The 25174-nt window shown below is 38.3% G+C and overlaps 1 protein-coding gene across 3 annotated transcripts; it reads right to left on the reverse strand.

The window, feature by feature from the left end:
- Positions 1–11986: 11986 nt before the first annotated feature.
- LOC137836645 (mediator of RNA polymerase II transcription subunit 33B) lies at positions 11987–21107 on the reverse strand. 3 transcript variants are annotated; one of them, XM_068645318.2, is made up of 10 exons: positions 20063–21107; positions 19559–19875; positions 19344–19435; positions 18615–18966; positions 17928–18138; positions 17057–17171; positions 16763–16924; positions 15204–15870; positions 14097–14303; positions 11987–13444 (listed from the first exon to the last, which is right to left on the reverse strand). In XM_068645318.2, the coding sequence occupies exons 1-10, from the start codon at positions 20767–20769 to the stop codon at positions 12327–12329; spliced, it is 3948 nt and encodes a 1315-aa protein (XP_068501419.1). In that variant the 5' UTR covers positions 20770–21107; the 3' UTR covers positions 11987–12326. The 3 variants fall into 3 exon arrangements, with proteins under 3 accessions (XP_068501419.1, XP_068501418.1, XP_090157519.1); XM_068645317.2 differs by having other exon boundaries at positions 11987–13447; positions 20063–21104; XM_090301393.1 differs by having other exon boundaries at positions 17057–17190; positions 20063–20923.
- Positions 21108–25174: the final 4067 nt, after the last annotated feature.

A 25174-nucleotide genomic window follows, 5' to 3' on the forward strand; every position in this document is an offset into this window, starting at 1 on the left:
ACCGAGAGTGAAAAAAACCGGTTTTTCGAAAACAAAACGTCCTGGCTTTTCTTCCCCGTTTCTTCTTTCTGTGATTTGTTTATGAAGGTGCCTCCTTACCTTGGTGCAAACAACATGCGAATGTACTTGTGTGAATTTTTTCAGCGCAATACGGACCCGGAAAAAAATTGCAGAAAGTAGGGGGAAATTTCACAAGTTTTGCTAGAGGATAGCCTTGGTTTGCACAAAATTTCTGAAGAATTCTCCCGAAATGGTTTTTTCCCAAAATTCCGCGTAAGAATCTCCACTGAATTTGTGACAAAAAGGGACAGGTTTCAGTTCACACGGATGAGTATTCACCCAGGAAAAAAATCAAACAGTTTCACACAGGAACGGACCTTCCTTTCAGCCCGGGCAGTGATGAATAAAAATTTATTGCGAATCTTGTGAGACGAGTCTGGGGTCAAATCTCAGCCAAAACTCAATAGACACAATGACGGGTGTGTGGTAAGAATATCAGACCAAAATACCCAAGGAGTAGGGCGCAGTAAATCCCAGACCCAGAGTGAACAAAACTGGTTCTTCGAAAACAAAACCTCCTGGCTTTTCTTCCCCGTATCTTCTTTCTGTGATTTGTTTATGGACGTGCCGCCTCACCTAGGTGCAAACAACATATGAAAGTACTTGTGTGAACTTTTTCAGCGCAATACGGACCCGGAAAAAAATTGCAAAAAGTAGGGCGAAATTTCACAAGTTTTGCTAGAGATAGCCTTGGTTTGCACAAAATTTCTGAAAAATTCACCCGAAATGGTTTTCTCCTGAAAATCCGCGTCACAATGTCCACTGAATTTGGGACAAAACGTGACAGATTTCAGGTCAAACGGATGAGTATTCACCCAAGAAAAGAATCAAACAGTTTCACACAAGAACGAACCTTCCTTTCAGCCCGGGCAGTGATGAATAAAAAATTTATTGCGAATCTTGTGGGACGAGTCTGGGGCTGAAATCTCAGCCAAAATTCAATAGACACAATGACGGATGTCTGGTAAGAATATCAGACCAAAATACCCAAGGAGTAGGGCGCAGTAAGTCCCAGACCGAGAGTAAACAAAACCGGTTCTTCGAAAACAAAACCTCCTGGCTTTTCTTCCCCGTATCTTCTTTCTGTGATTTGTTTATGGACGTGCCGCCTCACCTGGGTGCAAACAACATACAAAAGTACTTGTGTGAACTTTTTCAGCGCAATACGTACCCGGAAAAAAATTGCAGAAAGTAGGGCGAAAATTCACAAGTTTTGCTAGAGGATAGCCTTGGTTTGCACAAAATTTCTGAAAAATCCAACCGAAATAGTTTTTCCTGAAATTCCGCGTAAGAATGTCCACTGAATTTGGGACAAAACATGACAGATTTCAGGTCAAACGGATGAGTATTCACCCAGGAAAAGAATCAAACAGTTTCACACACGAACGAACCTTCCTTTCATCCCGGGCAGTGATGAATAAAAAATTTATTGGGAATCTTGTGGGACGAGTCTGGGGCTCAAATCTCAGCAAAAACTCAATAGACACAATGACGAATGTCTGGTAAGAATTTCAGACCAAAATACCCAAGTAGTATGGCGCAGTAAGTCCCAGACCGAGAGTGAACAAAACCGGTTCTCCAAAAACAAAAACTTCCTGGCTTTTCTTCCCCGTATCTTCTTTCTGTGATTTGTTTATGGACGTGCCTCCTCACTTGGGTGCAAACAACATACGAAAGTACTTGTGTGAACTTTTTCAGCGCAATACGGACCCGGAAAAAAATTGCAAAAAGTAGGGCAAAATTTCACAAGTTTTGCTAGTGGGTAGCCTTGGTTTGCACAAAATTTATGAAAAATCTACCCGCAATGGTTTTTTCCTAAAATTCCACGTAAGAATCTCCACTGAATTTGGGACAAAACGCGATAGATTTCAGGTCAAACGGATGAGTATTCACCCAGGAAAAGAATCAAACAGTTTCACACACGAACGAACCTTCCTTTCAGCCCGGGCAGTGATAAATAAAAAATTTATTGTGAATCTTGTGGGACTAGTCTGGGGCTCAAATTTCATCCAAAACTCAATAGACACAATGACGGATGTCTGGTAAGAATTTCAGACCAAAATACCCAAGGAGTAGGGCACAGTAACTCCCAGACCGAGAGTGAACAAAACCGGTTCTCCGAAAACAAAACGTCCTGGCTTTTCTTCCCCGTATCTTCTTTCTGTGATTTGTTTATGGACGTGCCTCCTCACCTGGGTGCAAACAACATACGAAAGTACTTGTGTGAACTTTTTCAGCGCAATACAGACCTGGAAAAAATTTGCAGAAAGTAGGGCGAAATTTCACAAGTTTTGCTAGAGGATAGCGTTGGTTTGCACAAAATTTCTAAAAAATCCACCCGAAATGGTTTTTTCCTGAAATTCAGCGTAAGAATGTCCACTAAATTTGGGACAAAACGCGACAGATTTCAGGTCAAACGGATGAGTATTCACCCAGGAAAAGAATCAAACAGTTTCACACACGAACGAACCTTCCTTTCAGCCCGGGCAGTGATGAATAAAAAATTTATTGCGAATCTTGTGGGACGAGTCTGGGGCAGAAATCTCAGCCAAAACTCAATAGACACAATGACGGATGTCTGGTAAGAATTTCAGACCAAAATTCCCAAGGAGTAGGGCGCAGTAAGTCCCAGACCGAGAGTGAAAAAAACCGGTTTTTCGAAAACAAAACGTCCTGGCTTTTCTTCCCCGTTTCTTCTTTCTGTGATTTGTTTATGAAGGTGCCTCCTTACCTTGGTGCAAACAACATGCGAATGTACTTGTGTGAATTTTTTCAGCGCAATACGGACCCGGAAAAAAATTGCAGAAAGTAGGGGGAAATTTCACAAGTTTTGCTAGAGGATAGCCTTGGTTTGCACAAAATTTCTGAAGAATTCTCCCGAAATGGTTTTTTCCCAAAATTCCGCGTAAGAATCTCCACTGAATTTGTGACAAAAAGGGACAGGTTTCAGTTCACACGGATGAGTATTCACCCAGGAAAAAAATCAAACAGTTTCACACAGGAACGGACCTTCCTTTCAGCCCGGGCAGTGATGAATAAAAATTTATTGCGAATCTTGTGAGACGAGTCTGGGGTCAAATCTCAGCCAAAACTCAATAGACACAATGACGGGTGTGTGGTAAGAATATCAGACCAAAATACCCAAGGAGTAGGGCGCAGTAAATCCCAGACCCAGAGTGAACAAAACTGGTTCTTCGAAAACAAAACCTCCTGGCTTTTCTTCCCCGTATCTTCTTTCTGTGATTTGTTTATGGACGTGCCGCCTCACCTAGGTGCAAACAACATATGAAAGTACTTGTGTGAACTTTTTCAGCGCAATACGGACCCGGAAAAAAATTGCAAAAAGTAGGGCGAAATTTCACAAGTTTTGCTAGAGATAGCCTTGGTTTGCACAAAATTTCTGAAAAATTCACCCGAAATGGTTTTCTCCTGAAAATCCGCGTCACAATGTCCACTGAATTTGGGACAAAACGTGACAGATTTCAGGTCAAACGGATGAGTATTCACCCAAGAAAAGAATCAAACAGTTTCACACAAGAACGAACCTTCCTTTCAGCCCGGGCAGTGATGAATAAAAAATTTATTGCGAATCTTGTGGGACGAGTCTGGGGCTGAAATCTCAGCCAAAATTCAATAGACACAATGACGGATGTCTGGTAAGAATATCAGACCAAAATACCCAAGGAGTAGGGCGCAGTAAGTCCCAGACCGAGAGTAAACAAAACCGGTTCTTCGAAAACAAAACCTCCTGGCTTTTCTTCCCCGTATCTTCTTTCTGTGATTTGTTTATGGACGTGCCGCCTCACCTGGGTGCAAACAACATACAAAAGTACTTGTGTGAACTTTTTCAGCGCAATACGTACCCGGAAAAAAATTGCAGAAAGTAGGGCGAAAATTCACAAGTTTTGCTAGAGGATAGCCTTGGTTTGCACAAAATTTCTGAAAAATCCAACCGAAATAGTTTTTCCTGAAATTCCGCGTAAGAATGTCCACTGAATTTGGGACAAAACATGACAGATTTCAGGTCAAACGGATGAGTATTCACCCAGGAAAAGAATCAAACAGTTTCACACACGAACGAACCTTCCTTTCATCCCGGGCAGTGATGAATAAAAAATTTATTGGGAATCTTGTGGGACGAGTCTGGGGCTCAAATCTCAGCAAAAACTCAATAGACACAATGACGAATGTCTGGTAAGAATTTCAGACCAAAATACCCAAGTAGTATGGCGCAGTAAGTCCCAGACCGAGAGTGAACAAAACCGGTTCTCCAAAAACAAAAACTTCCTGGCTTTTCTTCCCCGTATCTTCTTTCTGTGATTTGTTTATGGACGTGCCTCCTCACTTGGGTGCAAACAACATACGAAAGTACTTGTGTGAACTTTTTCAGCGCAATACGGACCCGGAAAAAAATTGCAAAAAGTAGGGCAAAATTTCACAAGTTTTGCTAGTGGGTAGCCTTGGTTTGCACAAAATTTATGAAAAATCTACCCGCAATGGGTTTTTCCTAAAATTCCACGTAAGAATCTCCACTGAATTTGGGACAAAACGCGATAGATTTCAGGTCAAACGGATGAGTATTCACCCAGGAAAAGAATCAAACAGTTTCACACACGAACGAACCTTCCTTTCAGCCCGGGCAGTGATAAATAAAAAATTTATTGTGAATCTTGTGGGACTAGTCTGGGGCTCAAATTTCATCCAAAACTCAATAGACACAATGACGGATGTCTGGTAAGAATTTCAGACCAAAATACCCAAGGAGTAGGGCACAGTAACTCCCAGACCGAGAGTGAACAAAACCGGTTCTCCGAAAACAAAACGTCCTGGCTTTTCTTCCCCGTATCTTCTTTCTGTGATTTGTTTATGGACGTGCCTCCTCACCTGGGTGCAAACAACATACGAAAGTACTTGTGTGAACTTTTTCAGCGCAATACAGACCTGGAAAAAATTTGCAGAAAGTAGGGCGAAATTTCACAAGTTTTGCTAGAGGATAGCGTTGGTTTGCACAAAATTTCTAAAAAATCCACCCGAAATGGTTTTTTCCTGAAATTCAGCGTAAGAATGTCCACTAAATTTGGGACAAAACGCGACAGATTTCAGGTCAAACGGATGAGTATTCACCCAGGAAAAGAATCAAACAGTTTCACACACGAACGAACCTTCCTTTCAGCCCGGGCAGTGATGAATAAAAAATTTATTGCGAATCTTGTGGGACGAGTCTGGGGCAGAAATCTCAGCCAAAACTCAATAGACACAATGACGGATGTCTGGTAAGAATTTCAGACCAAAATTCCCAAGGAGTAGGGCGCAGTAAGTCCCAGACCGAGAGTGAAAAAAACCGGTTTTTCGAAAACAAAACGTCCTGGCTTTTCTTCCCCGTTTCTTCTTTCTGTGATTTGTTTATGAAGGTGCCTCCTTACCTTGGTGCAAACAACATGCGAATGTACTTGTGTGAATTTTTTCAGCGCAATACGGACCCGGAAAAAAATTGCAGAAAGTAGGGGGAAATTTCACAAGTTTTGCTAGAGGATAGCCTTGGTTTGCACAAAATTTCTGAAGAATTCTCCCGAAATGGTTTTTTCCCAAAATTCCGCGTAAGAATCTCCACTGAATTTGTGACAAAAAGGGACAGGTTTCAGTTCACACGGATGAGTATTCACCCAGGAAAAAAATCAAACAGTTTCACACAGGAACGGACCTTCCTTTCAGCCCGGGCAGTGATGAATAAAAATTTATTGCGAATCTTGTGAGACGAGTCTGGGGTCAAATCTCAGCCAAAACTCAATAGACACAATGACGGGTGTGTGGTAAGAATATCAGACCAAAATACCCAAGGAGTAGGGCGCAGTAAATCCCAGACCCAGAGTGAACAAAACTGGTTCTTCGAAAACAAAACCTCCTGGCTTTTCTTCCCCGTATCTTCTTTCTGTGATTTGTTTATGGACGTGCCGCCTCACCTAGGTGCAAACAACATATGAAAGTACTTGTGTGAACTTTTTCAGCGCAATACGGACCCGGAAAAAAATTGCAAAAAGTAGGGCGAAATTTCACAAGTTTTGCTAGAGATAGCCTTGGTTTGCACAAAATTTCTGAAAAATTCACCCGAAATGGTTTTCTCCTGAAAATCCGCGTCACAATGTCCACTGAATTTGGGACAAAACGTGACAGATTTCAGGTCAAACGGATGAGTATTCACCCAAGAAAAGAATCAAACAGTTTCACACAAGAACGAACCTTCCTTTCAGCCCGGGCAGTGATGAATAAAAAATTTATTGCGAATCTTGTGGGACGAGTCTGGGGCTGAAATCTCAGCCAAAATTCAATAGACACAATGACGGATGTCTGGTAAGAATATCAGACCAAAATACCCAAGGAGTAGGGCGCAGTAAGTCCCAGACCGAGAGTAAACAAAACCGGTTCTTCGAAAACAAAACCTCCTGGCTTTTCTTCCCCGTATCTTCTTTCTGTGATTTGTTTATGGACGTGCCGCCTCACCTGGGTGCAAACAACATACAAAAGTACTTGTGTGAACTTTTTCAGCGCAATACGTACCCGGAAAAAAATTGCAGAAAGTAGGGCGAAAATTCACAAGTTTTGCTAGAGGATAGCCTTGGTTTGCACAAAATTTCTGAAAAATCCACCCGAAATAGTTTTTCCTGAAATTCCGCGTAAGAATGTCCACTGAATTTGGGACAAAACATGACAGATTTCAGGTCAAACGGATGAGTATTCACCCAGGAAAAGAATCAAACAGTTTCACACACGAACGAACCTTCCTTTCATCCCGGGCAGTGATGAATAAAAAATTTATTGGGAATCTTGTGGGACGAGTCTGGGGCTCAAATCTCAGCAAAAACTCAATAGACACAATGACGAATGTCTGGTAAGAATTTCAGACCAAAATACCCAAGTAGTATGGCGCAGTAAGTCCCAGACCGAGAGTGAACAAAACCGGTTCTCCAAAAACAAAAACTTCCTGGCTTTTCTTCCCCGTGTCTTCTTTCTGTGATTTGTTTATGGACGTGCCTCCTCACTTGGGTGCAAACAACATACGAAAGTATTTGTGTGAACTTTTTCAGCGCAATACGGACCCGGAAAAAAATTGCAAAAAGTAGGGCAAAATTTCACAAGTTTTGCTAGTGGGTAGCCTTGGTTTGCACAAAATTTATGAAAAATCTACCCGCAATGGTTTTTTCCTAAAATTCCACGTAAGAATCTCCACTGAATTTGGGACAAAACGCGATAGATTTCAGGTCAAACGGATGAGTATTCACCCAGGAAAAGAATCAAACAGTTTCACACACGAACGAACCTTCCTTTCAGCCCGGGCAGTGATAAATAAAAAATTTATTGTGAATCTTGTGGGACTAGTCTGGGGCTCAAATTTCATCCAAAACTCAATAGACACAATGACGGATGTCTGGTAAGAATTTCAGACCAAAATACCCAAGGAGTAGGGCACAGTAACTCCCAGACCGAGAGTGAACAAAACCGGTTCTCCGAAAACAAAACGTCCTGGCTTTTCTTCCCCGTATCTTCTTTCTGTGATTTGTTTATGGACGTGCCTCCTCACCTGGGTGCAAACAACATACGAAAGTACTTGTGTGAACTTTTTCAGCGCAATACAGACCTGGAAAAAATTTGCAGAAAGTAGGGCGAAATTTCACAAGTTTTGCTAGAGGATAGCGTTGGTTTGCACAAAATTTCTAAAAAATCCACCCGAAATGGTTTTTTCCTGAAATTCAGCGTAAGAATGTCCACTAAATTTGGGACAAAACGCGACAGATTTCAGGTCAAACGGATGAGTATTCACCCAGGAAAAGAATCAAACAGTTTCACACACGAACGAACCTTCCTTTCACCCCGGACAGTGATGAATAAAAAATTTATTGCGAATCTTGTGGGACGAGTCTGGGGCTCAAATCTCAGCCAAAACTCAATAGACACAATGACTGATGTCTGGTACGAATTTCACACCAAAATACCCAAGGAGTAGGGCGCAGTAAGTCCCAGACCGAGAGTGAACAAAATCGGTTCTCCGAAAACCAAACGTCCTTGCTTTTATTCCCCGTATCTTCTTTATGTGATTTGTTTAGGGAAGTGCCTCCTCACCTGGGTGCAAAAAACATACGAAAGTACTTGTTTGATCTTTTTCAGCGCAATACGGACCCGGAAAAATATTGCAGAAAGTAGGGCGAAATTTCACAAGTTTTGCTAGAGCCTTGGTTTGCACAAAATTCCTGAAAAATTCTGCCGAAATGGTTTTTTCCAGAAATTCCGCATAAGAATCTCCACTGAATTTGAAACATTACGCGACAGATTTCAGGTCAAACGGATGAGTATTCACCAAGGAAAAGAATGAAACAGTTTCACACTCAACTGAAGCTTCCTTTCAGTCCGGGCAGTGAGGAATAAAAAATTTCTTGCGAATCTTTTGGGACGAGTCTGGGGCCCAAATCTCAGCCTAAACTCAATAGACACAATGACGAATGTCTGGTATAAATTTCGTACCAAAATACCCAAGGAGGAAGGCGCAGTAAGTCCCAAACCGAGAGTGAACAGACTCGGTTTTCCAAAAACAAAACGTCCTAGCTTTTGTTCCCCGTATATTCTTTCTGTGATTTGTTTTTGGACGTGCCTCTTTACCTGGGCGCAAAAAACATACGAAAGTACTTGTATGAATTTTTTCAGCGCAATACGGACTCGGAAAAAAATTGCAGAAAGTAGGGCGAAATTTCACAAGTTTTGCTGGAGGATAGCCTTGGTTTGCACAAAATTCCTGAAAAATTCTTCCGAAGTCGTTTTTTCCTGAAATTCCGCGTAAGAATCTCCACTGAATTTGGGAAAAACGCGACATATTTCAGGTCAAACGGATGAGTATTCACCCAGGAAAAGAATCAAATAGTTTCACACACAAACGAACCTTCCTTTCAGCCAGGGCAGTGATGAATAAAAAATTTATTGTGAATCTTGTGGGCCGAGTCTGGGGCTCAAATCTCACCCAAAACTCAATAGACACAATAATGAATGTCTTGTAAAAATTTCAGACCAAAATACCCAAGGAATAAGACGCAGTAAGTCCCAGACCGAGAGTCAACAAAATCGGTTTTCCGAAAACAAAACGCCCTGGCTTTTCTTCCCCGTATCTTCCTTCTGTGATTTGTTTATGGACGTGTCTCCTTACCTGCGTGCAAAAAACATACGAAAGTACTTGTGTGAATTTTTTCAACGCAATACGGACCCGGAAAAAATTGCATAAAGTAAGGCGAAATTTCACAAATTTTGCTAGAGGATAGCCTTGGTTTGCACAAAATTCCTGAAAAATTCTCCCAAAATGGTTTTTTCCTAAAATTCCACGTAAGAATCTCCACTGAATTTGGGACAAAACGCGACAGATTTTAGGTCAATCGGATTAGTATTTACCCAGGAAAAGAATCAAACAGTTTCACACTCAAACAAACCTTCCTTTCAGCCCGGGCAATGATGAATATAAAATTTATTGCGAATCTTGTGGGACGAGTCTGGGGCTCAAATCTCACCCAAAACTCAATAGACACAATGACGAATGTCTGGTAAAAATTTCATACCAAAATACCCAAGGAGTAAGGCGCAGTAAGTCCCTGACCGAGAGTGAACAAAACCGGTTTTCCGAAAACAAAACGTCCTGGCTTTTCTTCCCCATATCTTCTTTCTGTGATTTGTTTATGGACGTGCCTCCTTACCTGGGTGCAAACAACATACGAAAGTACTTGTGTGAATTTTTTCAGCGCAATACGGACCCGGAAAAAATTGCATAAAGTAAGGCGAAATTTCACAAATTTTGCTAGAGGATAGCCTTGGTTTGCACAAAATTCCTGAAAAATTCTCCCAAAATGGTTTTTTCCTGAAATTCCGCGTAAGAATCTCCACTGAATTTGGGACAAAACGCGACAGATTTCAGGTTAAACAGATGACTATTCACCCAGGAAATGAATCAAACAATTTCACACACAAACGAACCTTCCTTTCAGCCCGGGCAGTGAAGAGAAAAAAATTTCTTGCGAATGTTTTTGGACGAGTTTGGGGCTCAAATCTCAGCCAAAACTCAATAGACACAATGACGAATGTCTGGTAAAAATTTCATACCAAAATACCCAAGGAGTAAGGCGCAGTAAGTCCTAGATCGAGAGTGAACAAAACCGGTTTTCCGAAAACAAAACGTCGTGGCTTTTCTTCCCCGTATCTTCTTTCTGTGATTTGTTTATGGACGTGCCTCCTTACCTGGGTGCAAAAAACATACGAAAGTACTTGTGTGAATTTTTTCAGCGCAATACGGAACCGGAAAAAAATTGCAGAAAGTAGGGCGAAATTTCACAAGTTTTGCTAGTGGGTAGCCTTGGTTTGCACAAAGTTCCTGAAAATTCTCCCGAAATGGTTTTTTCCTGAAATTCCGCGTAACAATCTCCACTGAATTTGGGGCAAAACGCGACAGATTTCATATCAAACGGATGAGTATTCACCCTGGAAAAGAATCAAACAGTTTTACATACAAACGAACCTTCATTTCATCCCGAGCTGTGATAAATAAAAAATTTATTGCGAATCTTGTGGGATGAATCTGGGGCTCAAATCTCAGCCAAAACTCAATAGACAGAATGACGAATGTCTGGTACAAATTTCAGACCAAAATACCCAAGGAGTAAGGCGCAGTAAGTCCCAAACCGAGAGTGAACAAAACTAGTTTTCCAAAAGCAAAACGTCCTGGCTTTTCTTCCCCGTATCTTCTTTCTGCGATTTGTTTATGGACGTGCCTCCTTACATGGGTGCAAACAACATATGATAGTACTTGTGTGAATTTTTTCAGCGCAATACGGACCCAAAATAAAATTGCAGAAAGTAGGGTGATATTTCACAAATTTTGTTAGACCGGTTTGCACAAAATTTCTGAAAAATTCTCCCAAAATGGTTTTTTACTTAAATTCTGTGTAAGAAGCTCGACTGAATTTGGGACAAAACGCGACATATTAGAAGTCAAACGGATGAGTATTCGCCCAGGAAAAAAATCAAACAGTTTCACACACAAACGAACATTCCTTTCAACCCGGGCAATGATGATTAAAAAAATTATTGTGAATCTTGTGGGACGAATCTGGGGCTCAAATCTCAACTAAAACTCAATAGACACATACCAGTGCCTGGTAAAAATTTCATACCAAAATACCCAAGGAGTAAGGCGCAGTAAGTTCCAGACCGAGAATGAACAAAACCAGTTTTCCGAAAACAAAACGTCCTGCCTTTTCTTCCCCTTATTTCTTTCTGTGATTTTTTTATGGACGTGCATCCTTACCTGGTGCAAACAACATACGAAAGTACTTGTGTGAACTTTTTCTGCGCAATACGGACCCGGAAAAAATTGCAGAAAATAGGGCGAAATTTCACAAGTTTTGCAAGAGGCCTAGGTTTGCACAAAATTTATGAAAAATTCTTCCAAAGTAGTTTTTTCCTGAAATTCCACATAAGAATCTCAACTGTATTTGGGGCAAAATACGCAGATTTCAAGTCAAACTGATGAGTGTTCACCTAAAAAAAAAATCAAACAGTTTCACACACAAACAAACGTTTCTTTGAGTCCGGAGGTTTTCAACTGTCAAAGTAAAAATCAAAGGAAACTATCTTCCTTTTTGGTTTAGGTGTTTCTTCTCGTATGTGGGCATCGGGTGAATATGACTTCTCAACTTATCAAGTTGTTTATTTTTTCAATTAGTATTGCTAATTAATCTCAAAATTATCTAGCTGTTAATTTAAAAAAAAAAACTATATTCGGAGATCAAAATGTCATAAACTTAAAATTTAATAACCATCTTAAACTAAATTAATTCACACAATTTGTTTCTTAATTTCAAAAGTAATATCTCAATTAAATTTTGTGATCAAACAAATCATCTCTTTAAAACAGTAACATTTTCCTAACAACACAATTCATACCATTGTTTTTTAGGGAGAAAAAGTATTGGAAAAAATCTTCATGAATCTGTTAATGGTACAGGTACAGGTACACATTAAGATAATATTTGGTGTAATACATAGTATGATGAAAGATTCATACTGCTACCTAAACGTAACTGCTCTAAATTCAATGGGATAATACAAAATTATGAAATTTACATTGCTATGTACAGAAATGGTAGCAAGTAGCAAATGAAGTTCCATTTCCCTCTGAAATGAGTATCAAAATCCGTTAGGTATTGGTATTAGCATCACATATGCACCATGCTCCTTACTTACTATCTACTTTGGCAGATCATTTCAGCTACCTCACCCATTACGCTTGTCCCTCTAATTTCAAGTAGGCGCAGAGCCAAGTCTTCTTCATTCATCTGTCTTAATCCGTTGCTCATTCTTTTCAATATACCCACCTCAAGTTCCTGGATCCACAGTGGCGTGCAGCTCACCATCAAGCTCATAAACCCGGAAACATACGCACGCCAGGTGGCACAATCACAGCGAAGAGATATTTTTCCATCCAGTGCATTTGCAAGAAATTCTAAATGAATCCCAAGAACCTTTGATCGTCTTTTGGATGCTGGTGATGAAGAATCGATACCCCAGGCAAACGCCCCACCGAGTACAGCAAAACACGCAAGTGCATAACCTCTCAGCATAGCAACCACAACTCCAGGTTCTACCCCTTCCTGCTCTGACCCTTGCGCTGACAAAAACCAGGAAGGTAGAGTTTCTGTAATCAAAGATTGAACCAAACCTGAACCACCAGATATCCAAAGAAACGAAGCCCCAAGAAGAGCAGCATGCTTTACACGTGTCATTGATGCAGCAAGAGAAACCTGTCCGTATCTCATTCCATACTTTGTCTTCTTTAGCTTCTCCACTTCATCCTTCGGCAACCCACCATTGGCTATATCTCTAACCGAAAGCATTAAAAGAGATACAATTTCTTCTGTCAAGAACATGACATCTCTAATAGACCGGTGAACTCTTAAGTAGAGAAACCCAGGAGCAACCGGAGTGATCCCTCTGTAGAAGTGAGAACCAAATCCATGACCAAGGAGGGTGCCAACACCACCATTGTTATAAATACAGGCAGAACCAAGCCCAAGGGTAGAAGTAAAGCAACTTCTTAAGAGCTGAACTACAGCATCCCTGCTGTGGTGAAAGACAGTTGCAGAAGCAGAGAATACAAAAAAGTCACTCCAACGCTTCACCTTCTGAGCCCACAAAGCACCAACAATGGGCATACATGGCCAGGGACAGCCGGAAGAAAGGGCAATTAAAGATGGTCCAGCCAAAACAACGAAGCGTTCATAAGATTTGTCCAGTTTATATGTTATTGTGAGACTCAGAAAAGCTGCCAATGGCAAAGGAAGTGTAGCTGGAGCATTTCCATCTGCTTGAAGCAGTTAAAGAAGTAGTGTCAACTGATCGATTTTGTTGAAAGATAGAACAAAAAATACAAGAGATGCTGAAAACTGTCTGGACTACAGAAAGGAATTTTATGCAAGATAAATAGATACAAATAATTATAGAAAATTTATTCCTATAAAAACATGATATCTCTATAAATCATATTATAATAACTTTGATTCTAATTAAATATCCCTATGATTATAAAGATTCTAATTAAATAAGAAAACAAATCATAAAATATAAAAGAATTTACAACAAGTCCTATGAGATCATCGAAGATACTCAAATATTCTATAAGATATCATTGGATATTTCTCATATTTCTAACATAAATAGAAAACGTTCACTTCATTTTGGCTGATTCATATAAACAGAAAATGAAAACACGGTTTGTCAAAAATTGGAAACAATGAGTTGATATTTCTATGTCAATCATATAGCCCGTAGCTAATTGAGAATTTATTCATCACTCACGAGCTACTTCTAGAAAATAACTATGAATATGCAGAAACGTGACAGGTTAGTTGGTCTATGCGGAGAAAATGACAAATGCTGCAACAATCACCCAGGAACAGATAAATTGAACTTACAAAGAGGAATTCATCTAAAGAAAGAAAGTAAACTTGACAAACCTATAGCAAGGCTAGGGACATCAACACCTGTGGCTGCTAGAATTTTCTTAATTTGTTGCTCAACAATAGATAAATTTGCAGAAGGGCTTGGCCAATCAGTTCCGTTCATAAAAGCAGGCTTCCATATGCCCCGTGTGACTTCGGCTGACAAGTAGCTTATAATGGTTCCCAAAGTTGCTGGAAGAAAATCAGCCAGATCTTTGAGACCTAGATAAAAATCAGGCAGACGATTTACTAAGCAAACAACAGCATAAGAAAAACTTAAAAAAATAAGACATTAACAACCCACTTCAATGAATTCCCAAACTTACAATTTTTATATTAATGTACATTTATTCCAATAAGTTAATCTATGACAACTTAAAGAAGCATGGATTTACCTAGCATTAGGCCTAGCTTTCTTCTTCGAAGATACTACCAAGATTAATTTTTTTTAAAACATACCTTCTAATATTGTTAGATAATTTTATGGTTTTTTAGCTTAATTGCAAATTTCTGCATTACTAGTGATTTTGTCAGACAATTGGCACGCACTCCAAACATACCCATACTTGGAGTACACAAACTACATGACTAGTGATCACAAACCTATCTGGATTTGGGAGCAACGTAGGAGCAGGACAACACACATGTCCAAGTCTTCTTTTAGGTCCTCCTCAATTTTAGTTAGACATGCAAAGAGAAGGTGCCTCTTCTCTTGCATCCTCCTCCATTTATTTACCTTGCAAATCCCCTCTAAGTACTAACTCCTCCAACTAAGTATAATAACTTTCTTAACTATCTTCCCAACTCCTAGCAAACACTATTTATTTCACTGACAAGTGGACAAGGACAATCAAGTGAATGAGACAAAAATTACATGAGATTTTGGTAGAACAATATCACTTTTACGAAAAAAACACGTAATCAATCTTTTCACTTGCTAAGTTATTCCGAGAATCATGAGTCATGTTCAATATTTGATCTTTTCACAGGACATCTTTATTCCACAGCTCTGACATTCTCACATTTTAAAACATGAAAGCCTCAGTATAATCCTAAAACAGTTATTAATGATAATCAATTAAAAAAAAGGCTTGAATATATCCATGAGTGAACTGGGCAAACCTGTAGCCAATTCACGGGGAGAGAGTCTTCCATGAGCACAAGCAGCAAGAGCAGCATCAAGAACAAATGGAGTTGCTTCAAGGATGTCCCATGCAGGCACTTTGAGTTTCATCAGAGCATCATCCAATGAAGAGCAAGATGAATTACTGCTTCCTGAAGTTGTAGGTGTCAATGACTGAGCACTTCGATTTATTTTCTTGCATATCATGCTTAGTAGCGCTTCAACAATCTGAGAAACTGGCCCCCCAGGTGCAAGAGTAGAACAGGTGGATGCAATACATTCTCGATGTTGCCGATACCAAATGTTTAATTTTGGAAAGGAATCCATAAATAAAGGCTCTAAAGAAAAAGTTATCATTTTTGAAAATCTTCTACAACTTACTCGATCTCTTGGTGATTTCCCAAAGGATGCTAACATACAATTCCGAATCAATAAAAGGTACTCAGGACCTAACTGTGATCCTAATGCTGGAGTTGCTGCACCACCCATCACGTGCTCAACAGGTGGATGATTAAACCGCCATAATCTCAGCAGGAGAATAAATGCATTAGAGAACACTCCATGACAAGTGAGTTTTTCACCCGTAACAGCAGTCCATGAGACATTAGGAACAGATGATCCAAAAGCTTCGCATATTGGCATCAACACAGCAGCAAGTAGCGGAACCTGAAAGAAGAAAGTAAAATGACTGCATAGAATAGGATAACAAACTAAAAGCTTCAATAGTTATTATTGTGATTTCACATGGACTAGGGAAGGGACCAATGTAGTTCTTATAAGACTCTAACAATCTTCACCTTACAAATTGGTTTTATGGGGCTTGAGTAAGGCCCTGAACTTTAATTCTAATATGGTATTGAAGCATATCCCAGATTTTTTATTGGATTACCATATTTGCGTACACTCTAAATGTCTATTCCTAGGCATCATGGGTGATGTTAGTGGGCCACCAACATTTGTCTTCACTCTAGATGTCCAGTCCTAAGTGTGAAGGAACATGTTAATCCAACATAAACTAGAGATATAACCAATGTAACTATAAGACTTGGACATTCTTCACCTTAAAACCAGTTTTGTAGGATTTGGGTCCGGGGCCTTAAGCACATATTCTAAGACGATATCAGAATTTAATATAGATCCTTCGTTGGGTCACTCATTTGTCTATTCCTGTGCATGAAGGGGTATCGCTATTGGGCCACCCACATTTGTTCACATTCTAGATGTCTAGTCTTGACCATCAAGGGTTGATTGTTGAAATCGCCCAACTAGAGATAAATTCAATGTAGTCCTTATAATGCTTGGGTAATCTTTTTCTTACAAGCTAGTTTTGCTGGTTAAACCCTAAACCCAAATTTTAAGAGTTATTAACAAATCATTTCTTTGGAAAGAAAAAAAATAATTAAAATCATCTTTTATTGATAGCGCTTTAAATTTTCCTTGTCTGTATGCATAGGGGAGGGTTGTTCTCAAAAGCATTTATCTCATTCATATCAGTTTTCCCTTTTCTTTTGAGTGAAAAAAGAATGTAGACCACTTGCTATATTAAATCAGAACATACCACACCGTGTAGGGAGAATATCTGAATACTGTCTACAGATGAAATTCCAACCAGAAGGACATTCAACAAAGGAGCATGGTTGATCAAATAGCTTTCAGTCCCAGAATATTTAGGAGGAACTGGAGGTGAAAGCATCTTTACAATGAAAAAAACAATATGTTCCTGCATCAAAGATAATCATTATAATCATGAAAGTAAAAAATCAAAAAGGGAAAAGGAAGGGAAGCAAACAAAATGAATTATAAAGAATAAAACAAAAATGAAAATAAAAAAGAAAATGGTGTTTGGGATCACCTGCACATTCCAACCACGTACTAAAGATGCCCCACAAAGAATGGTAGCAGCAGATATCTTTTCATCATCCGAGCCATTGATTGCAAATTCAAATATTTTCTCGATCTCTGCTAAGCTTCCATTACATCCACGAGCTTAAAATCAGTTGCATTACGACTGGTAAATATACAAAATAGAGCATCTGATACCCCAAACTTCAGGAAACAGAAAGGTATAACTGAAGCCCAAGCATATTACAGCCAATTGGACAGCCACCACTTTCAAAAACACATTTATGCATACTTTGAATATGTGACTCTATTTAATACCTATGTATGCCTTTCTACTTTGCCTCTGAAACAAGTAATTTTCTGTTTTCTTTACCAAATGAAATAGGGTCCTTTATCCAAGATACATGGGATGGGGCAGTAATAAACCAATAGACATGCTACTACCTTGCCCAAGTTGAATTAAGCAAGGTACTCCTTAACAACTCTTTAATAATATATGCAGTGTATCTATGGTATTTCAATACTAACTCTGCTGTGTTACTACGTATTTTGCAAACCACATTAAAGACTACTACAAATTAAAAAAGAAACAGCAAAAAAATTCATGATAACACAATTTTCTGTAACTATAAAATCTTGTTTTTCCTTTCTTATTTGGGGGGGCAGAGAGATAGACAGCAGAATAAATACTGTAAAAAAAATTAGATTATCATAGGGAAACTGAAAAGGAAACTGAAAAGGAAACGGAAAAGTGAAATAGAAAAACTAGACAAAGATAATAATTTTCTGAGTTGTCGATGCTGCTTTGCCATGTGGAAATAGCACTCCTACAGAGCACATGTAATGTATGACTGTAGAAATATTATGAGGTAGCAGCATACCTAGAAGCAGGAGTTGCAACTAAGACATTAACCAATTGAGGAGCCAGTGGTGATCCCTTCATTAATGATGACCAGCTAGGTAAATGGTTAGGAATACTATGAGGCAGCTGATTGAAAGGTGCACTAACATAACCAGGCCAGAAATACGCTGAGGTATCAAGCAGATGCCTGGCAATACAAGCCTCCACAATCAGATGCCTTAAGTTACCAGCTGCAAGAAAACACATGATGAGCTATCACTCTCAAACCAAAGAGGTTTAATCAAGGGCCCAAGACAAACACAAAATATACCCCTACGAGACCACCACATCTGAGCAAAATAATCAGAAGGAAACAGAAAACTTGATCATTGACAACAAAAAATATCAGGAGCATGATAGACATTGAGCGAAGGTTAGGTTGAATGGCCTTGAAATTTATTAAGGAACAATTAACAGTATAAATGAAAGCAGACCCGTATTTGGTCCATGTTGCCAGTTTGCACTCATTAGTATGCCTACATTGTCATTTTCTTAATCATGAAATATCCTTACATGTTAATTGTAACTGTACAAAAGATACAAATGAACAAAGGAGCTTTAATTGTTCTTTAAGTTGTCTGCTTTTATTAGGGCCTTCAGCTGTGAGTTCTTTCTATAACCAAACCAAACACCACTAGAGTTTCATATTGTAAGAGCAATTACTTACAACAATTGGTGGGCAAGTCATTCACATTCGTATATTCCAAGTATCCACTATGTCCTGATACAAACAAAGTAGCCTTGGCAGCAGCCTGATTGCATCCCCAAATAACAGATTGTGGTGGAGTGAGTAAATCTTCATAATCACCCAATAGCTGTAAGCTGATAACCAATTCCCCACGACGCTCTCCCAAAGCCTGTTTGTCCATCCTTTGATTTGTAGGGCTACGTTCAGCTTCTTCAATGAGTTCCCCTTCCTCTTCTTCAATAAGGTTGGCAACTACAAGGGTAGTAATGCACAATAACATACACAAGCAGGTATCAAGGCGAGGCACTGGACCCTCACTTGGATCCCTCTCCTAAAAAATGGGGGAATATATACGTCTTAAAACAAGTGAACAGAGTCCAATAGCATCGAAAATTAGAATCATTAATTGCATTTTGTATAGAACCAGTAAATCAGTTTAATGTAAACCGACCAAAAGAATCAAAATATAACAGATATGTTGCAATATCTTATGTTTTTTGGGTGACTACTTCTTATCTTACACTTGCTAAGTTCATCAAGCAGTTTCTCTCTTTCTCTCTCCCACACATAAAAAATGTTTGTCCCAGCCCAAAATATGAAATTACTAGTCTGCATTTGCTTTCAGGAATTCCCCTTTTCCCTCATGGAAGAAATAATCTCTCCTACAGCAAATTCTTGTTAATTAGTTTTGCTTGGATCAACTCTTACCCTTTGAACTAGCCGTAGTGCTGCAATCCATAAACCTAAAAAAGCACAGTGCCATGTAGCACCGTTAACTGCGTGCAAAGCCTTAACCAACCCTGCAATAAGCCAACAATCACTTCAACCAAGCAGCTCAACAACGCATGAAAAAAAAAATATCTTATCATTGCTAGATTCACCGTAAGTCCAGTAACCATTGCGCCACTGAAATTTATGCTTACCGGTAAGAACTTCTACAGCGCTAGCTTCTGCCACGTGATTTCCATCCATTGCATCCTCAAGGATAAGATCAATTGGAAGCCAAAGAGAAGACCAATTATCATTACAAGATTGAACCGCGCAAGAGCCAGCCATGACGGCATTGAGTTCCAGCTTGGGTGTCGATTTCCATTCAGAAGACAACGCCTTAATCCCAGGAGCGGAGTTAAAATTCAAAGGCAAGAGAGAGTCAGGAGTGACATGCTTCAAGCTCCTCAACACTGTCGAGTTCGCGGCAAGCCTCTGAAGCTGGTGAACAAAAGGTCCCCAATGCGCTGGCCTACAAATAAACATGCACCGAGTCAGCGAAAACCTAAACAAATACAGTTCTCAAGGTATTTTTGTCACTGTTCTCTAATCAGAATCAGCTTGAGAATAAGCATAACTAATTCAACTTCAATTCTGACTATAACAAGTTTTGGTGTTGCGTGATAACACAAACGCGGCAGCTAAAAGGAGTAATTTACATGTTTCGCTGAACCAGAGAGAGGATTCTTGAAGTGAGCTTGTGGTGAAGAAAGCGAGAGACGGTCTCAATAGCCATGGCAGTGTTTTTGCGATGCAAGCTGTCTTTGGTGAAGTTGGAGGGGGCGTCGATGAGCATGTTGTCGACATCGGGATCGGGGAATCTGGCGATCCATCGGGGCTTGTGTTGGAGCAGTCCCTCGTCGTCCAAGGAAGCTTCGAGAAGCTGCGAGATGACGGTGAAGAGGAAGTGGACGAGAACGAGGCCGGGGTGGGGGTCGTGGGAGGAGTAGGCCTGGGAGAAGCGAAGGGCGTGGTGGATGGAGGCCATGACCTTGGGGTAGTTGGGGAAGTGGATGTGGGAGGAGAGGGAGAAGGCGTGGCGGTTGAGGAGGTCGATGTAGAGCGCGTAGGCGGCGGGGTGGAGGTGGCGGTGGGGGAGGACGCGAGTGGAGAGGAGGGAGAGGGCGAGCAAGGGAGGGAGGATTCGAACCGCCATGGCTTTCTCTAGAAGCTTCCAAGCGAGTGGGACGTGGTTGTCGAAGCAGATGTAGGAGACGAGGCGGTGCGCGAGGTCGACGGAAGGGAGGGAGACGCCGGCGGAGTTGAGGGCGGAGCTGACCTGAATTGACCACAGCAAAGGGTCCGTCTTCTTATCCTGCGCCCACTTGGTTACTTCCATAACTCCCTCCCACACCATCTCTCCCATTCACCGATCGATCTCTTCGATTCTCGATTCCCCAATTCCTTCGATTCCCCAATTCACACTCTCACCATCTTCGTCTTCTCCAAATCTTCTTCTTCAAATTCTTCAAATTCTTCTTCAAATTTTGAAAAGTCCGCTTCCACTCACTGTTCCAAACGTTACCAATTCTAATATCTCTTCCTTTAAATCAGAAAAACATTTATTAACTGTATGAGATAAGGTTCCCACATTTTTAAATTAACCGAACTTCAGTATTCAAACTTCGCATAAACTAAACATTCTTTTACAAAGCATTCCAATATTTCGTCAACGTCTTCTTCTCCTTCTTCTCTTTCTTCTCTTTTCACGCACTCCACCACTCACTTCATTCAAACAACCAATTCTGGGCCTGGGCCTGGCCCATGCGACCCATACTTTTCTTACGCACCCCATAAATATACATTTTCCTCAACTCAAGCACATTGACTTAGACAAAGAGGGTGCAACTAGAATTTTGAGGTGGATAAAAGTTATCAACATTTTTGTTAAGTGTACGAAGGTGAGTCTCATTTTCTTAAATTATAAGACATATTCATCCACATTTTCTCGTACCTAAGTTTTATATATAATAAAATATGTTTTCTTTTGATTCGTATATTCACTTACATTAATTTTCTGAATCATACAAATGTGATTGCTGAGTTGATGTAAATATGAAAGATATCTGGTAAACCAATATTTATTGTGTTTTAATGTGGTGGATGTAGATAAATAGGAAAGTAATTTAGTTACACACACCTAAATATGCTATTGATAAAATATGATTGTTTTGAATATAATTTTTAAATTAAGATTTGCGTTTTATCATATCAAATTTTGTATGTCTCTTAACGATTTGTATATGCATTTTAATGTAAATCTTCATTGTTTATGTTTAATTTTTAAGAGGATGGGTATGATTCCAATGAAGATAGGTTAGAACACAATAAATTTACTTTAAAGTAGAACTGTACGAGAAAAAAAATGATTTTAATGATCTAAATACTACCTTAAGGTAGAATTGTACGAGAAAAATAAATAATTTTAATGATCTAAATATTTATCAACATGAAGATATTAATAAAGTTGTCAAAATTATAATTTTAAGTTATATATCATTTGGATTTAAGAGTATGTCTTAATAAGGATGAAGTTGGTCTCTCAAACTTGATTTATGTCTGACCAAAATATGTAGTGAAGAAGGCATGTGTAATGGTAAGAGAAAAACAAATAAATGTGTAAAACAAAAATAAATTAGTTAGTTGGATATGCTATGTGTATATCATTCAAATTAAGAATATGAATATAAAGATAGAAGAGAGTCACAACTCACACTCATTAAGAGACTTTAGAAGAAAACAAAAAGGATAATATAGAAAGAGAATTCAATACACGATACCCTTTTTCCCCCTCCATGATCCTTAAATCAAGTAGTCACTCTACTTTTTCTCTCACTATTATGTGTGTCCCTTCGTTTCTTATCCTATGACATGTGTCACATGCCTCCAACTGACTAAGATTCCTTTCCTTGGATGCTTAGTCCTGCAATAACATTTTTCTTTATATTTGAGTCCCTTAAGAGTAAGTCACCTTCTAGACGAAATGTTGGGCTTAGGGCAATCTCTTCAAAATATTTAATGAGAATGATAGGGAGGACGTTCTGTTACCAAAATTTTAGGAGCTCGTGAAACAAAATCAAATTATTTGATTCCATAACTCATTTTTTTTTTTTGTATCTTAAATTCCTTGCTTCTCAATTATGTTTTTCAGTACTTAAACTGCATTATGAAGCACTTAAGGTAGGAATGACAATGCGGGTTGGATCGCTTCACATAAACGTTGGCTCGCAGGCTTGTGGTCATCCTGCATAAGGAAAATTTCTTTATAAAAGTTATAGATATAAATGTATCTTAATAAAATTTCATTAATCATAAAAAAATTTCATTATGAAGCAGTAATTGTCCTGGGAGGCAAGAGATGTACGTAAGAGGAGGAACGACATTGAGGATTGGTTGTGCATTATTTTTAGGGATTGAAATTAAATTTTAAGATATGCGAGTTATGCGGGTTGGCCCATCCTGTCTCGTACATGGCTCGTGGATTGTAAATTATGCAGGACAAGCCAACGGGTTAAAATAGTTAATCCTCCTCGCATTTTTTCCTATCGATTCACATATCACCCTGCATGACCTGTCTTGCATTACCATCCCTAACATAAAGGATTTCTCCCTTTAAATACGATACATAATAGGATGGAAAGGGCACTTGAACTTTGTCAATCCTTCTCCGAACAAAAACAAGTTATATTTAGAGTATTTTCATTTCATGGTTAATACTTAACATGATATTAATTTAATAGTTATTTTGGAGGAATATTTGATATGTTTAAATGATAAATATTGGTTAATTAAGTTTCCTATTTCATTGGTATGCTAAAAAATTTTAACAAGCAAAGTTTGCAACAACTTCTCCAAGTCAACCACAACTTAAAAATAAATTCTTTATTCATTGTTTCATAAAGAACTTCGTCGTCCGAGAGAGACAAAAGGATTAAAGAATCATTTTTCTCCTTGAGTTCTTAGAAAAAACTCCTCCATATGTGAAATTGTGCCAAATAGAGGCTTCCAGATTCCTTGTTCTTTTAGTAGAGCACACATCTTGATGCGCCACAAATTAAAATTGTTCTACCAATTTTTATTGTGTTTGTCATCTTCCTAAAAAAATCTTAATGAAAAAAGAAACAAACAAAATAGACTAGCCTTGGTTAAGGACCACCAACCTATGAATACAAATGAAATATAAATGAAGATTTGATACCAATTTGTTGGAGGAATTCGGATAAAGAAATTCATAAATAAACACAAAGAACATTAGATGATTTAATGAACGAAGTGAAAAACACGTATGAAAAGATAAACATATTCCATAATTTTGTTCATGGAGAATAGGAAAGAGTAAATCACATGGATGGTGAATACAAATTACACAACCACGTATAAATTCAACTTTGAACTATTTAAATAAGGTCGAGCATATATAAACTAAGTACAACTATACCTAACCATGTAACAAAATAGCACAAAGTCTAACTACGTAAATATAACAATGATTATGAGTACACGCTTTGAACATATGTAGAAGACAAACAAATTTCATCAAACGATATCCATTAAACACTCATCCTATGACGGGATGAGTTACCAAATAAATATATGTTCAAAACAAACAAACAAAAAAATTTCTTAAAAAAAATTAAAAATAACAGGTTAGTCAATCAACTCATCTTATGACAAAATGAGTTACCAATTCCAACTCGTATAACTTAGTTAGACCAATCCATCTCGTCTCGCTTTTTCAAACAAAAACAAATCAAACTAAAACAAACTAAACTTAACCCTTTGATATTTAGTTGTAGTAAGATAAAAGTCTCCTAAGATAATGAAGACATGTAATGTAGTAATAAATGAATGGATAGAAGGAAATGTATAGTTGTATAATATCGACCGGACCACTAAAAAACTAAGTTAGGATAATCATGAAAAAAAGGATATATATATATATATATATATTTTTATTTTTTTTTTTTTTTTTTTTTTTTTTTATTTTCTATTTTTTTCTAAAATGTTTCTATACACTATGTTAACAGAAAAACAGCAAAAGCTTTTCAATATACGAAAGAAAAAGCAACACGTTATCCTCGATTTCATTGTAACTTGGTGTTGTCCACAATTTTGTTTAAATGGTGAGGACCACCTCACGTTTTGTCACCATCACAATAAATTTTCTTATCTTAATTTCCTCAAATAAAAAAAATAGTCATATCAAGATTTTCCCAAAAATATTTATAAATTGAATATGCAGTCTAAATAAATATTGCACATGTTTATTAATATCGAATATCTTAAACTCACATGTATTCACGTTTTTTACATGACAAATACATAATGTTAAAGACCTTTCAAAGTTTTCAAATTTAAAAAACCAAAAAACTTACAAAATTTTAAGTATTACAACTATATTTATATATATATATTTATATTTATATATATATATATATATTTATATAAATATAAAAAGTTTTCATGTTATGCTACTTGACATATCAGCTAGGCTGACACATCAAGTAACAACAATCATTTGTTATTACATAAACAAAAAATATTATTAAAAAAAAGAAAAAGAAAGAAAATACAAAAATATGGGAGGACTAGACCAAAACTCATATGTTAACAAAAACGATACATAGGTAGAGTATACCTATTAATAAAGAATTCTAAGAACAGACTATATGGAAGTCTATTATACCAATGAAAGGATTTTTTATGAATCAATCCTAAATTAATCAACTTATCAATACATGCATTCCCTTCACGAAAAATATGAGTAACCT

The sequence above is a fragment of the Phaseolus vulgaris genome, chromosome 4, assembly GCF_051622355.1.
Source record: "Phaseolus vulgaris cultivar YP4 chromosome 4, ASM5162235v1, whole genome shotgun sequence".
Lineage (NCBI taxonomy): Eukaryota > Viridiplantae > Streptophyta > Magnoliopsida > Fabales > Fabaceae > Phaseolus > Phaseolus vulgaris.